Source organism: Simochromis diagramma, unplaced genomic scaffold (assembly GCF_900408965.1).
Source record: "Simochromis diagramma unplaced genomic scaffold, fSimDia1.1 OVJJ01000413.1, whole genome shotgun sequence".
In the NCBI taxonomy this organism is placed as follows: domain Eukaryota; kingdom Metazoa; phylum Chordata; class Actinopteri; order Cichliformes; family Cichlidae; genus Simochromis; species Simochromis diagramma.
In genome coordinates, this window is record NW_024386948.1 from 1502387 (window position 1) to 1517773 (window position 15387).

A 15387-nucleotide genomic window follows, 5' to 3' on the forward strand; every position below is an offset into this window, starting at 1 on the left:
TTAATATTTTATCAGGGTGGATTTTTTTTTTAATTAGTGGTTTTGCAGAGCGAACACGAATATTTCAGATAAAAGAATAGTATAGCAGGGAAGTCATATGGTGGTATACACGCGCTCCCATTGGCTGGAGAGGGGGGGAGAGGGCGTGGCCAGAGCGGCGCGTGGGTTCGCTTGGGTGACACAATTATAACAACTTTATCTTCGCGGCCGAAACGCGTTTTATTTGTCAAATACTCACATCTTGGATATTGTACTCAGTTATTTGCATTCAAATAGCTGCACGATACCACTTTGTGATGAAAAATGTGACGTTTGAGGAGCTACCCGGAGAGCGCTTCTGTCCCCCCCGAAAGGATTTACTACATCGAATCGCATCTTTTCATCCCGGAGAAAAGTTTTTGATCGTTTCGCTCCCTTCAGTTTTCCTTCTTTGATTTGGCGGAGCGATCCGTTCGTCCCCGCGTCGCGATTTTCCATGCAATCGTGCGGTGTGTCTCTCGCCGCTGCTGCCTGCGCTGCTGCTCGGAGTCTCGGCTCGGCTTCTTCTAGTGGTGATGAGGGAAAGAAAATGGCGGCGGGAAAAGCGAGTGAAACAGAGGAGGACTTTCCGACACTGACAGCCGAGGAGAGGGATAGTTTGGCTGGGATCGACAGGTCGGAACAGTAAACCCATGCACTCACACGAACGCACACTTTGAAAATTGATCGTTTTATTTTGCCTTGCATGTCGATATTGTCCTCGAGCCGCTCTGCAAGTGATACTGAGCTGCCTGTGTTGTCTTCTGCTTGCAGCTCACTGTTTGGATTTCAGAAGCTTCATGAAGATGGCGCCAGAACGAAGGCCCTGTTGATGAAGGTAGTGAATCTAACTGGATGTATTTTGCAACCGAGCAGCACCCGAGTTTACGGGACTCTCTTGAATCTGTCATTAGTCGTGCATGGCGGTGAATTTGCTTTCAAGTGGCAAGCCAGTCTGAGTGGCCCTCTCGCTACGGAGACCAAGGCCAGCTAGCCGCAGCCCCTCTTAGCCAGGCAGCTAGCTCGCTAGTTAGCTACCCTCTTCCGATGAACAGCGACCCTGCACCTGCGGCTAACGCCGTCTCGCTGGCCCGCCCGTGTATCCGGCTAGCTACTGCTCCCTTCATTTGCCCGTAAAGTTAGCATATGTTAATGTTTTCCTTTTTCTTTTCTTTTTCGGAAACCGCCCTTCCCCTTTAGCTGGATAGCTATCCCATACAGCCCCGTGTACTTGTACCACTACCAAGACAACGTCGTCACGGATTTGTGTAACACATACTGGAAACGGTGCTGCACTATAATGAGTAAAGTTTTGTCACATTGAAATTGTGTAATTGTAGCTGCTAAGATATCCCTCCCACCCAACCTCAAACACATTGGTACTCGTATGTCGCGAAAACATCGGTGGGAGTAACGGAAAGGCTGTAGCTTTCTTCGGGGTGCACCACTGACGTTATTTGGTAAGGTTAGCTGGTGCCCGTAGCAATTGCATTTCGTCTCGTCTTTGGCACAGTCTGGAGTGTTTTATGGCATTACGTTGGCCCATTTAAAACACTTTCGGGGGGCCTGCTGCGCTCATTTGTGTGTGCGTGTGTGTTTGGTGTCCGCGTGAACGAGTTGACAAACGTTACAAGTAACGTTAATGGCTGGCTTGCCTGTCCAAGATGGCGGGACATGGCGGAGTGACACTGGTAGCTATATAACCTATTTGCCGTGAATATTTTTCGGACCCGTTCGTGTGCTCGCTAAAGCGTGGCTCGGGTTTTCTCACGGGTCTCGGCCCTCCGTAAAAACGTGTCCCTCTCGCTGACCTAGGTGGTGTCACGGTCCTTTGTTTACAGTTTCCATTGGCCCTGGCTTGGACTCTGCATGTGCTCTCGAAGCTGCGTGTTGAACAGGCACAGTCTACCTGTGTGCCTAACATGTCGCTTGGCTAACAAAGAGCAAAGCCCTCTCTTCTGAATGCATCGCAGAACTGTGGAAGATGGGGAGAAAGACAGTGCTGCTGACAGCTCGTGATATATTTTTTTGTTTGGTTTTTTTTCGGGGTGGGTGGGGGGTCCGTGAATCTTGTTCACTAGGTGGTGTGGGATGCCTGGGAAGTGTTCCTTTCACGTTAGCAGCAGAACGCAAGAGAAGTCTGCTCTGCTTCCAAGCTGAAGGCAATTAATGCACAATGTTTGAATCAAAGTGCATTTGCTTTTAAGTGTGGTACATATGTATGCTTTGAGTCTTGTTTGGTCATAGGTCCTGTGGAAATAGCTTTGGTTTCAGGGGCTAAACAGGTGATATTGTGCCTTTTATTATTGGGAGACAGCATTATAAACAGTCTTTCTTTATAGTGCTGACAGACTGCCCTGTATCCATAGACAGCTTCCCAGTCCAGCTAACTTAAAGTGTTAGCTGTGTCTTTGTTGCTGTCTACAACCAACAGACATGATTCAGAAACATTTTATATAAGCTAGAAGGGACCCTTAATGCAGGGTCCTTTCTAGCATGCTGTTAGTTTCCAGTACTTGTGGATCTGTTAACCTTTCCCATGTGGATTTAAGGTTTGACAGCACTGCATTTGATTTAAGTCGGTTTATAGCTGTAATGCACAGCAAATTTTTACCAGATTGAGAGTTGCATGTGGGATACCGTTGTTGTCCATGCAGAAAATAAGTACAAGTTTTGGGGTTACCTTATAGTTCTCTCAACTCCCCCCAAAAATAATCATCAAACAAACACATATGTGGTGGGCTCACGAGCCACTCACTTTAGCAATGTTCACTCATTTTGTTGCTTTCTGTGTTGAATACATGCGACTGATTTGGTGGGTTTCACATCTCCATTCCCACTTGCAGCTTATTAGTTCAGAACAGTAGCCCTGTCTGGCACTTTGTACTGGTCGTGTCGCTCGCGCTGTTGCTAGGTCTACTTGTGAGTGGGTTTAACGTTGCTTGACAGAACTAGGTCATTGTATCACAACCCGTTATCGGACAGCAATGACGTAAATTTAGACTAACTAGGTGGAAGAGAAACTTTCAGCTTTGGTGTGTGCTTTTTTTTTTTTTTTTTTCTGTCTTAAGTGTGACGGTTGGCAAGATGCTTACAGCAAGGAGGGTCTTCGAGTGGGGTGGCTGATGGCTTTTTGGGTGGAGTTCATGTGCTCTCCTCAGTCCACACACACTCACGTGAAAGCTAGATATTTGGACGCTTCTTCTGTTTCGTCTGAGGCGCTGGCTGTGCTGCGGCTCTGAAATGGTTAAGGTCATTTACAGAGGACAGCTCTTTCCCACAGGGATTAACTTAAATAATGCTAGTTGCAGACATTTAACATGCTGTTTGACTGTTACATACTGGTTGAGTCATTAGCATGGACGCAGGATAGAAAGCAGCCACCATTCATGCTACACTTGGAAGCTGAATCCCACACTTCTGCCACTAAGTCTTTGTAGGACATTTGTTTAGATAACTGTAGACCTGAACTGAGATATTGGCCATGGAAGCTCATTGTTGCCTCGCATTAAGGTTACTCTAGCGTCAAATCACTCAGTACCCACAGCTACTAAAAAGACCATGCGTTATCAGTCAGTAATTCCAGTCCCATCTTTCACAGCCATGTAATGAGTGATTGTCTCTATTAGAGCTTTTTGTATTTCCACTGAGTGAGTAAAAATGTGTCCACAAACTACTTGGTCTTATGATGAATAATGCCAAAAGTGGGTCTGTTATGCTCATTCCAGTTCCATATGTTTGTTCTTGGGCTGTAAGAGGTAGCTTTGCCTATATCGCAGGTCATGATCGTCCTTATTTATCTTATCTTGAGAATTGTTTAGTCTGAAACAAGTAATAGTACGTCCAACCTAACCCTCCCTTTAAGGGAACTTTCTTCTGACTGGCTTGCAGAATGTTAGAACAACAGGTTTGGCTATGATAGCCATATTAAGGAATATCCCCTGTTCTGACACATCGGCAGCAGCAAGACTGTGACAAAAATGTTTAAAATTGAGCATATAGAGCAGTCCGAAGCCTGAGCTCTAGGATCACTTTCATAAAGGCTGGTGATATTATTTAAAACAGAATATAAATGACAGAAATATTGTATTGCTGTATTGTTAAAAACCATTCAAGAATTTTTCTTCCCGCCCTCCCTCCAGTATATTAAATGTACTGCAAGTACAGGTACTTCACAAGAATGTCCGAATGCTATAAAAATGTTAATAATATTAACATAATAATACTGTTTTGAGCAACTGCAAGTCAGTTCAGTTGTTGGCAAGGTTGTGTGGAATGATGTCATACGCCCTTGCATGAATGAGGTACTCTAAATACCATGGTATTAAGAGTATGCCAATATCTTGACAATAGAGAAGTGGCCAACTTGTGGCTCTCTGTGCAGGGCGGAGCCACACTCCATAGTCCTTAACATGTTCAGGTTCTTCCATAGTACTGCTTTGGTAGGTTATCTGGGTATTTGACCATAGGGCTGTTCGATATAACGATATATATCGGATGACGATATAAAAACGTCTATAGTTTCATTTTACGCTATCGTTTGTTTCGTGGTGTCGCAAAATAAACTGTTTACCGTAATATTTTTTTTTTTCATCGTTTTGATGGTCACTGTAGTGGCTATATTAATTTTTTAAGTTCTCTCTTTCTCTTATATTTTATATAACCACACTACGGACGGACGGACAAGCGCCAGTTTTTATGCGTTGTTGTTAGCAACAATGACGGTAACAGCATCGCGTGTCCGCTTGTTTATGTTCCACATAAACCTTTCACAATAAAGCTCAATATCCTGTTGAGACTTTTCAAAATAAACTGAATCACATGAAAGAGCAGATTATTTACGGATGAGAATTAAAAAAGAGCTGCCAGGTGCTTAAAAAATAAACCTTCGACTCAAACGTTAGAACAGGCTTTTCCCCGCAGCACCATGTGTAATAAATACTCACAAAGAAAACGGCGGCCTTTACAACTTATGTCTATGTGAGATTTTGGTCATATCGCACAGCCCTATTTGACCAAGTTCTCACATTATATTAAGTCATGCACTAGCTGAAAATAGAAGTTTGTTTTGGATATTTTTGTATATGATGGCTTGGCGCTTATTTCAAGCTGATGGCACATTTAGTGCAGATTAAAATACAGCTGTGTTTATCTGTGCAAATGTTTTATGGAATCAAGCTGCATTAGTCTGAGCTGACGGAGGTGTTCAGTTAAAGACCATGTCTGTGTTGTGAGTTCAACTACATATGTAGGTTAAATAATCAATGTATTTATTTTTTTTAACCATCAGGTAGTACACAGCTTCTATATGGGTAACACTATGCATGTGCACAGGGCTCATTCACAAGTACTGCTGCAGACAGTTGAGTATGCTCTACTTAGTTTTAGGCGCTAAAGGGGAAATGAAAAGTTGTTAATTTTGCAACAGTGCTGCTGTTTTTGACCAGGCAATCATAGTTGTCAAATTCCAGATATGGGTGGTTTTAACCTGGCTGCTCTAGCACAAATGTTTGTACCACTCATATAAAACCAATAATAAATTAAAATGTAACTAAATCGGAAAATGTTTTTATTTATGTGCATGCTGCTTTTGTTCTTTTTGTTGGGCTGCTGGTTTAGCTTACTGAGTTTTGCAGGTGACCCATGTGCCGTAAGGCCCAAGTTCAAATCCGCCCTCAGGCTGTTTACTGTGCGTCTTGCCTACTATCCTGTTAAAGAAAGTCTATAAGCCCAAACAGTATAGTTTTTAAAAAAAAAGACTTTGACCTGTAAGCAGGTTAAAAAGTCTTCTAGTGGAGTTTTGAGACTGACTGTGGAATAATGTTGAACTCAAGTCATCGATCATTTGTTTGCCATTAAATCACTTGGCTGCGTCTTTAGTTTAACTTATTATTGTACTGTAAATATGCAGCATTATTAAAGATGATTTTTTTTGAGGGGGGGGGCTGATTGTGGTCAAATGTTCAAACAGCAAGTTGCTACACGTTTGATTTAGCAGATCTGTTTATTTGTATTATTAAATATAATAATAAAATAAATATTTTAAACACCAGATGCTGTTTTTGACACAATCCTTAAGGATTTGTGTCTCCTCCTGGGATTGAAAAGAGGATCTTCTGCTTGTTGGGCAAATGTGTAAACCACCATACTATGTCTGATGTCTGCTTTCCAAAATGCGTTCACACAGAGTCATGTGAAATCACAGGTGATGGTATGTTTTTTTTAAGAGGACAGTATGCGAATACAATGTGGGGGAAGTATTAACAGAAGTTTAAAAATAAATAAATAAATGCAAGTGCAAAATTATGTCAGATTGTGACTGTGATTTTTGTTCTTTTTTAATTAACTGCCTAGCTCTTATAGATACACTGTACTAAACTCTTGAGCCGCCCCTCATTTGTTTTTATTTAGCTTTGATTGAGCCAGGCTAAAATGTTTGCAGTGGTTAATGTTATATATAAATGCTATATTAGCTGTAAAGCTAACACATTGTACCTAACATTATTCCTCATGGTCAGGCTGCTCCACAACCATTCTAACATTTCAGTCTGTGTCCTGTCAACGAAATATAATGTTAACATCAGAAATAAATGGCTATCATCATGTCTGTGACTTATACCCACTTTTTTAATAGAGACGTTTATTTACATGGGATGATCAAACAATAGTACAGGTACTGGTGCCCACTACTGAATTTTTTTAAATTTGTCTGCAGTGTAAATGGTAAAAAGGCCTGTATTTGTATAGCACTTTTACTAGTCCCGCCTAGGGACCCCAAAGCGCTTTACACACCCAGTCATCCACCCATTCACACACTGGTGGAGGCAAGCTACAGTTGTAGCCACAGCTGCCCTGGGGCAGACTGACAGAAGCGAGGCTGCCATATCGCGCCATCGGCCCTTCTGGCCAACACCAGTAGGCGGTAGGTAGGTGAAGTGTCTTGCCCAAGGACACAACGACAGAGACTGTCCGAGCCGGGGCTCGAACCGGCAACCTTCCGATTACAAGGCGAACTCCCAACTCTTGAGCCATGGTCGGCTGTAGTCTTGAATCTCTGTAGATTGAATAATTACACCAAATATTATTGTTCTTACTGTTTAATATTATTGTAGCAGTACAGTGTTCCCTCATTTATCGCGGGAGTTACGTTCTAAAAATAACCCACGATAGGTGAAATCCGCAAAGTATACAACTTTATCATTTACAGCTATTATAGATGTTTTAAGGCTGTAAAACCCCTCACTACACAGTTTTCTCACAGGCACAAACATTTTTACACTTTTCTCTCTTGTTTAAACACTCTCAAAGTTCAAACCTTGGTCGAAAAATCAGCCCAGTATTATAGAATGAAACCAAAGGCATCCACAGGTGCCTTTACGGTGCAAAACGTTTCGTCGACATTGTAGTGTTTGTTGGGGAGAAAACTTACAAATATACACTACAGCACTTCAGAGTCACAATGCTAGCGATCGAAGATTTGTGTAAATTTGACAAGCTGAAACTAGAACAGGGCGATATGACCAAAAACATTTATCACGATATACATTTGAAAATTTGCGATAACGATATAACTGAATATATAATTGACATTAGACAAAATACAACTCCACAACTTTGTTGTGTTTTTTGCACTAATAATGTATTTTTCACTTAAACAAGCAGCTGTTTTTTAATGTGCATTAAAGTTATATAAAAAATTAACAGTGAAAATGCAAATTCCTTGCTGACAGTTTAACCAAAAGGCATTTCCAGTGGAAATTGGCCGACATATCCTCAGCATAACCATGTATAATATCCACAAAACCCAAAAAGAGGTTATATATACACACACAATACGGTAATATTATGTTGAAGCACAGTACGTATCACTCCGCGAGGCTCCTGCCTACGATAGCTGTAATGCTCCGACAATCCATCAAGCGGTGCGAGTTCGTAGCTTAGCAAAGTCGCACTAAAACATTTGACAGATTTTCGAGCGCCGTGTACGACATAAAATCGTTTCAAGGTCAGTAAACAACCAGAATTCATACATAAGGCACACAGGATTATGAGGGGCACTGTCAATTTTCAGAAAAATCAAAGGATTGATTTTAAGTGTGCCATATTTTCCAAAAAACACGGTAATAACGACGGCCCGCTAGCATGCTCTACCAAAAATAGTGCTTTGTTGTGTATCTGACGGACGAAAGCTAAACCAGTTCCACACCACTGAAGTTGCAGCATTTTTGTAAACCAATTCTGGTTCATCTGCTTCATTCAACGATCCGCATTCGCCCTTCTCATTCTCTGTCGCCTCCATGCTTTTTCTCCCATGTGCGTATGAAAACAAAGGCACTGCACATGCGCGTTTTACCCATATTCTATCGCGATATTTCATTTTCTTATCGTTACCCAACATTATACCGGTGTTACCGTGAACGGTATGATATGGCCCAGCCCTAGGTGAAACCATTATGTACTGTACAGGAGACACGGCACGGAGGAGACTGACAATGGTCTACAGCCAATCAGGACGCAGAACACAATGCACTGTAAAAAAAAAAAAAAAAAAAAAAAAAAAAAAAAAACCAAACCAAAACAAACAGCATGCAAAGTTGCACAAAAAAAAATCTGCAAAAACAGCGAGGCTGCGAAAGGTGAACCATGTTATAGCGAGGGACCATTGTAACCATAAAAAGGTAAGGTTGTGGAATATGAAGGGACTAGACTATCCATTGATCAGGTAATGCTTTTAAATAGAGGTCTTGTTTTTTGTTTTTTTTTGTAGCGTTAATGTTGTAACAGTTAGCGAGTGTTTTCAGACTGTTTTCAAAAGTGCTCAAATAGCCCAGTTTAACCTGCAATGGCTCCTGCAACATGTTCTGCTGCCATGGCGGGGATAAATTCATGATGAAAAGCAGAAAATCGGCTGTCACAGATGATAACTTCAAAACGTCTGAAGATGCTAATGCATTCCCTCCTTGCAGCGCCTTAGCCCTCCAGAAACCTAGGGTAGACCCTGAATATTCATTCAAAATAAATGAATGAAAGAAAAAAAAATCCAGGACATTCAAAACCACCATAATTCAGCATAATATTCTTATTACCTTCATAGCTCACAGGACCATATCACTTTTTTCTCCATCTCTGTTGAAATAACCATGGCCAGTCATTTCTGAAGAACTGAACTCTGAAATGTGCATTGATCTTTGTGATGAGTAGTTATAAATGTCGTCAGAGATTCTCCTAGATTGACATGTTTTTCTGTTGTTTTATTTTTCCTCACATATCACCCTAGAGCTCAAGGATCAAGTTCATCGGGTGTCCACTGTTAAAAACAATTTTAAACCATGTTTACTCACTTATTTATGATCAAAATGCAGATGTGACTTTAGCTGCTGTGTAGAAAAACGATCCGATGTATGACGGCAGCTGAACCCTCCTGCCATTCATGCTCCAACAGTCAGCCTTTTTTTTGAAAGTCTTGCCTTTAGTGATCCCAAATCAGATGATCATGTTACAAAGTATGATTAGGTTTTACTTCCTTAACTTTGGCCTGCAATAAACGTGCATTGCAGCACTTGCATTTTCTGTTTCTCTACTTATTCACTTGAGATTTTCCTCTACTTTTTCACCCACACATTTATACATTTAAATTTTGTCCCACAGCAACAACACAAATGTTGACCGTACATTTCTGGTACAGAAGTCCAATTGAGATGAGCAATGTTTTTGCTTCTATCGTTTTATTTTTGTTTTGTTTTTGTAGCAGTTTGGTATCAATTTTAAAATGGAAGAAAATGAATATCCACGTTTCAATCTATTGTACAAATATTTGATATTCAGTATTTCCGTCCATTATCTTCATCTTATCCAATTGAGGGTTGTGGGGAGGCTGTTATAGGGCAAAAGGCAGAAAACACCCTAGACAAGCTTGCTAATCTGTTGCAAGGCCAACACATAGAGATGGTAACCACTGGCATTTACAGGCAATTTTAGAATGACTAATTTGTCTAGCTCCATGCATGTTGTTAAGACTGTAGGAGTGAGCCAGAGTAGCTGGACAGAACACATAGACTCTACAAAAAGACCCCAGGTTGGATTTGAGGTTGCTGGAAGGTAACAGTGCTAACCACCACACCGTGAGACTTCTGCCACTCCTCTTTAAGCAAACATGCATAGAAATACAGTAAATAAGTTTGTACAATTCTAACAAACTTGAAAGTCAATATTTGGTGTGACCACTTTTATTCTTCAACACAGTCTGAACTCTCTTAGGCAATTTTTCTTGTAGTTCTTTAAGCAGTCTTTAGGAACAGTTCTCCAAGCTCCTTGAAGGACATTCAAAGGTCGTCTTTGGATGTTGCGGTTCAGACTCTGGGGAGGCCAGTCCATGACTGATAGTGTTCACTGTGTGCTTTTCTGTCCTGGTATGCTTTTAATGCATTGGCAGCGTGTTTCGGATCAAGTCATGCTGAAAAATGTCAAATTTGGTTCATCACTCCATAAGACCTGTTGCCACTGATATTCAGTCCAGTTGTTGTGTAATTTGGCGTACTTTCCTTTTCTCCCTGTTTCCCTTCCTTCCACTGAGAGCACTTGTGATTAGGATTCAGTGAACAGTAGATGATCTACTAAAGGGCTAGATGCAACTCTCAGGTCTTGTGTCAGGTCTTTCCTGGATGTTTTTCCTGTTTCTTAAGGACATGACTTTCAGATACTGTTAATCTGCTGTAAATAGATTTTTAGGCCTGTCACTTCTTCTTTTGGCTGTCACTTGTCTGGTTTTCTCAACGTTTTTAAGGATACACTGAAGATCATGATACGATATGTGAAGTATTTGTCTTATAGCTCAAAACAAATAAAAAAAACCCTCAGCTTTATGTTTGTCAAACTGTTATCTTTGGCATTTTTCTTAGAGTCAAAGGAAGGTGAACAAGTGATGTTTTTGGAACAATTTGCTAGAAACAAAGTGCCTAAAGATGAAATGTAATATTGGTTCTTTACAAAGTTATGTGTAGACAAAACACTGGCTAATCTCTTGAGTTAGGCATCTGAAAAATGAATGAAAAACTCAATGAAAAATTTTGATAGAGCTTCAGAAAGCTTGGAGAATTATTACTCAAACCCAAGACTTAGTTGGTCTTGTTCTTGAGCAAGATCAAGCCAACTGACCAGCCAGGAACTGCAATCGGCAGATTTCCAGCATTCTTGGCCCTGACTGATGACTGGCTCATCATTCTCCCATAGGTGCTTCTAGTTAATTGGAAGTTTTTCCTCCCTGGTCTGGAAAGCACGATAGCGTTGTTTGCATAATGCCTTTTGCGAATCACTTACCACCAGACTCTTAATGTTTTTCTTGTCAATAAGTTGTGGCGATGCAATTGGAACAGCTGCACTAGTGTCCATCTTCCATTTTTATTTTTTCCTCTGCTTGTGGGCATCTTTCTTCAGTATATAAGGGTAGACTCGCACTTGTCAGTGTATGCTTCTGGAAGACTTGTAGCTTCAGTATGTGCACTCCCCGGACTGCTTACAGTACTGACAAGAACAAGTCCGGATGCATTTTCTGAATTTTGGTTTTCAAAGGAATTGCTAATATGAGTTCTGATGACATCTCCTCATTTTGAAGAAAAGACAGAAAGTAATTTATCTGCAAGGCTGAGATTTAGAAAACCTCATGCTTGCGTTTAAACTACAAAAATAAGAAGATATTATGTTCAAAATTTCTCTGAAAAGTCTTCAGACGTAGCGAAACGTGCTCAAGTATTATTGCTGTAAATCTGTCCTCGGCTGTTGTCGCTCTTCACATTTTGCTCTGTTTTTCTTTCCCTAATGGTGTTTGCTGCTGCATTTTCTCCTTCAGTCTTTCATCACAATGATAACCGTGTAAAATAAAAGCTTTTGATTACATAACTGCTTCTTGGAAATGGCAGCGCTACCCAACAAAGGCAAACAGAGGTCCTTTTTCAGTGTGTTTGGTAGTTATTTCTCCATTTAATAGCTGTGGTTGAACTGGCCTGTCCACAAAGACGAGAGATAAAACATTCCCTCCTTCTGTATGTGCTTGGAAGTGCATTCTTAGTTTCTCTTACTTGAGCAGCTGGCTCTCCTCAGCTCGGAGTGGCAGAACGGCTGCCACGCTCGGCGTCGAGCACCAGCTGGGCCATCTTTGATGCGATCTCAGTGTGGCACCAAAGAAACGATGTGCAAGGCGAGGTCACGGGTTGTGTTTGTTTGCCCTGGTGCAGCAGGGGAAATGGACAACATGTGCTTGATTTCTTTTCATGGCTCGGACTTCCTTCATGGTCACAGTTAAACGGATGGATAACTGGAGAGCAATAACAGCGAATAGCCCGTTTCTGACACAATATCAGTGCATAAATTGTTATAATTACTGCCATGGGTACAGCGTGGGCAGATAGGTGGAGAATTTTTAAAATTTATTCATTTAATTTCACAGAAGTGGCTGATAAATCTTTTATTTTGTGAAACTTTTGCGGTCAGTCAACTCCAAACACAGTGTTGAATCATTTGCTGCTGGAGCTGCTTTACTAATTTGCTTTCAGTTTTCCAGTAGTGTATTAATAATAGGGCTGTGCGATATGACCAAAATCTCATATCCCGATATATCCCGATATCATTCCCATTCATTCCCATTCATTCATTCATAAGACATCTATCGTCCCGATAACAATATATATATCACAAAATTTTAACATTTTCTGTAAATTCTGTGAATCTCGGGCAGCTCGACTTGCGTGAATTGTTTCAAGCTGGGCGTCGTGTACCTGGAGTCAAGTGTTTTAACAGATGCATAAAATAAAACATGAATGTTTGTTATCATCTTATCTTTCTAATCTTATCTAATCTAATTCTTTTCATGTCCGTTGATGTCTATGATGATATAAATCGCGTCATTATTTATGCCAGTTTTTAAGGTCCCTGTTTTCTCCTGAGATGCAAAGTTGTAATTTAATTTTTGGTTAAAATATTTGATTTAATTTTTAATTCTGACCAGTCAGAAGCTTCAGGTGTTATAGAAGAACACAAACTAAATGAAAAACTGAATTCTTTGGTCAGTTCCAAATAAATAATGTAGATAAAACTAGAAGTTAGAATTACTAGACACCCTGCGATATGATGATGTTGTCATTTTTACATTTTGCGATATGATGACTACTCTTGGTTGCTGGGGATCAGTCCGTCAGGGCCTTCTGTTCCTGGTCACCGCCCGGAACACAATTCACCCGACCCCTACGGCGCCTCCTGTGGGTAGTGGGCCTGCAGGAGGATGTGCCCATGTCCCTTTTTCGGGCTGTGCCCGGCCGCCCTCGGGCACCCTCCCCAGGCCTGGCTCCAGGGCAGGCCCCTGGTAACCCTGTCCCAGGCAGGGTGAACTGTTCCCTGGATCTTTCACTCATAGGGGTCTGAACCTGAGTCTGAACTCCTCACCCTCAGAGATGGGGTGAGGAGTTCAGCCATCCGAGAGCGGCTCAGAGTAGAGCCGCTGCTCCTTCACATCGAAAGGAGCAGTTGTGTGTTGTTGTTTTTTGTTTTGTTTTTTTTATGTAGATGTAAGGAGGCTTCTGTTTTTTACTCGTGTGATTGAGCCGTTAGCTTGCTCTAAATTACGAGGTACAGTTGACAAGCTAAGGGTTGAACTGATTTAATGCAAGTTTGGTCAGCTGACTTAGGTGCATGAGATTAGCTCTCTTGTTCATAGCATTCCCAAAGTGTTTTCATTTATTTAATAAAATATCAGTATTTGGTGTCCAGGACTGCAAAGTCTTGTTTGTTGTGTACAGTAATACTGTTGCTCGGGTTGTCATTAGCATTGTCCATTGTTATTTGGTCTTTTTCTCACTCACACTCCTAACATTCTGGTGTGTACGGCATCAGCAACCCAAACATTAGCTGCCAGCCTATCCTGACGTGGCTTTATTCTATTCCAAAAGCATGATTGGCTCGGCTCGGTTCAGCGCTGTTCTTATTGCCATTGGCCTTTCCAGATGTCTGCCAAAACAAGGATGGACTTAGTTCTATTGACTTTATATTGACCATGCCTGATTGTTATCATTTTATCTGGTTTCCAGCCCTAATGTACATATGCAGTAAATGTAAGAGCTAAAGACCTCCGGCAGATGCAGAGCTCAGAGTCGGCGGCCTCTGTACTCCCACAGGCCGGAGAGATCTCTACGAGATATACTGCAAAAGCTTTCTTCTGCAGCAAGCTGAAATCCTAACATGATATTTATCTGCAGAAGAGATTTTGGAAGCTGACGTCAGCCACGCTGTGACTTTGTAAAGTTCTTACACCACGCTTCTTTTCTTTGCGGACGTGGATGTTTGCATGCGACACACAGAATTGAGCCGGTGTTATTTTTGTGTTCCCTCCAGGCTGTTCGGTGCTACGATTCACTCATCCTTAAGGCAGAGGGCAAAGTGGACCCTGAGTTATTCTGCCAGCTGGGCCACTTCAACCTCCTCTTGGAGGATTATCCGAAAGGTGAGTCATCTCTTCACCTGCACTCAAGTGGGTTATACGCTCTTTGTGTTTTTTTCCTGCCACTGTTTTGGTCGAATAAATGATTTCTATTTCAGCTGTCATGCCTTTTGAGTACGTTTCACATTTTTAAGCACAGTAGTTATTGTTCCTCTAAGAACAAACCTCTACAGCTTGCTGCTTGGTCATTTCCTCTCGTAAATCTTTGTTTGCATCTCCTTACAGCATTATCAGCATACCAGAGGTACTACAGTTTACAGTCAGACTACTGGAAGGTAAGACACGCAGGCCTACACCTTCACTTTCCCTTATTGTTTGTGATATTCTCACCTTCTTTCACTCTCACTCTAACACACACACACACACATTTCCCACACATACACCGGAAGCACGTTTGGTCTCAGCTGGGTTAGATGTTGGCGTAAGATGCGGTTTCAGGTTTCATGTCAGTCATTTTCACTGTTTCCTGCAAAGTTGACACTTGGCGGTGAACCTAAATTCTAGTTTTGTTTTTTGTTTTTGTTCTTTTTAATCAAATTCTATCAGGTGCTGCAGTGTTATATAATCAGTTAGCCACCAGTTTTTTTCACCCCACTGACGTCTGATTTATTCTGTCCATTTTAGTAGCACATTAGCAAATCTTCACATAAGTTTAGTACCTTTTGGGTTGCTGTAATTTGGTAGGTTGATTTGCTATAGTTAAAAAAACCCAAAACCCTGCATTGTTTGGTAGCTAAATAATTGCTCACCTTTCTGTCTTTACTCCCAGAATGCCGCCTTTCTGTATGGCCTCGGAATGGTCTACTTCCACTATAATGCCTTTCAGTGGTGAGTGGCAACTTCTTTTTTTTCATTATTATTAATATTATTTCTTCATTTGGATA

At 41.3% G+C, this 15387-nt stretch overlaps 1 protein-coding gene across 2 annotated transcripts in view; it reads left to right on the forward strand.

The window, feature by feature from the left end:
- Window positions 1-26: 26 nt before the first annotated feature.
- Window positions 27-15387, forward strand: part of LOC120737518 (histone demethylase UTY-like) — a 35063-nt gene continuing 19702 nt past the window's right edge. Inside the window, exons 1-5 of one of the 2 annotated variants that reach the window (XM_040038277.1) lie at window positions 27-654; window positions 793-856; window positions 14398-14506; window positions 14729-14778; window positions 15273-15331. In XM_040038277.1, coding sequence (XP_039894211.1) covers window positions 476-654; window positions 793-856; window positions 14398-14506; window positions 14729-14778; window positions 15273-15331 — 461 coding nt within the window. In that variant the 5' untranslated portion in view covers window positions 27-475. The remainder of the gene's footprint in view (window positions 655-792; window positions 857-14397; window positions 14507-14728; window positions 14779-15272; window positions 15332-15387) is intronic. The other variant, XM_040038278.1, reaches the window with a different exon arrangement.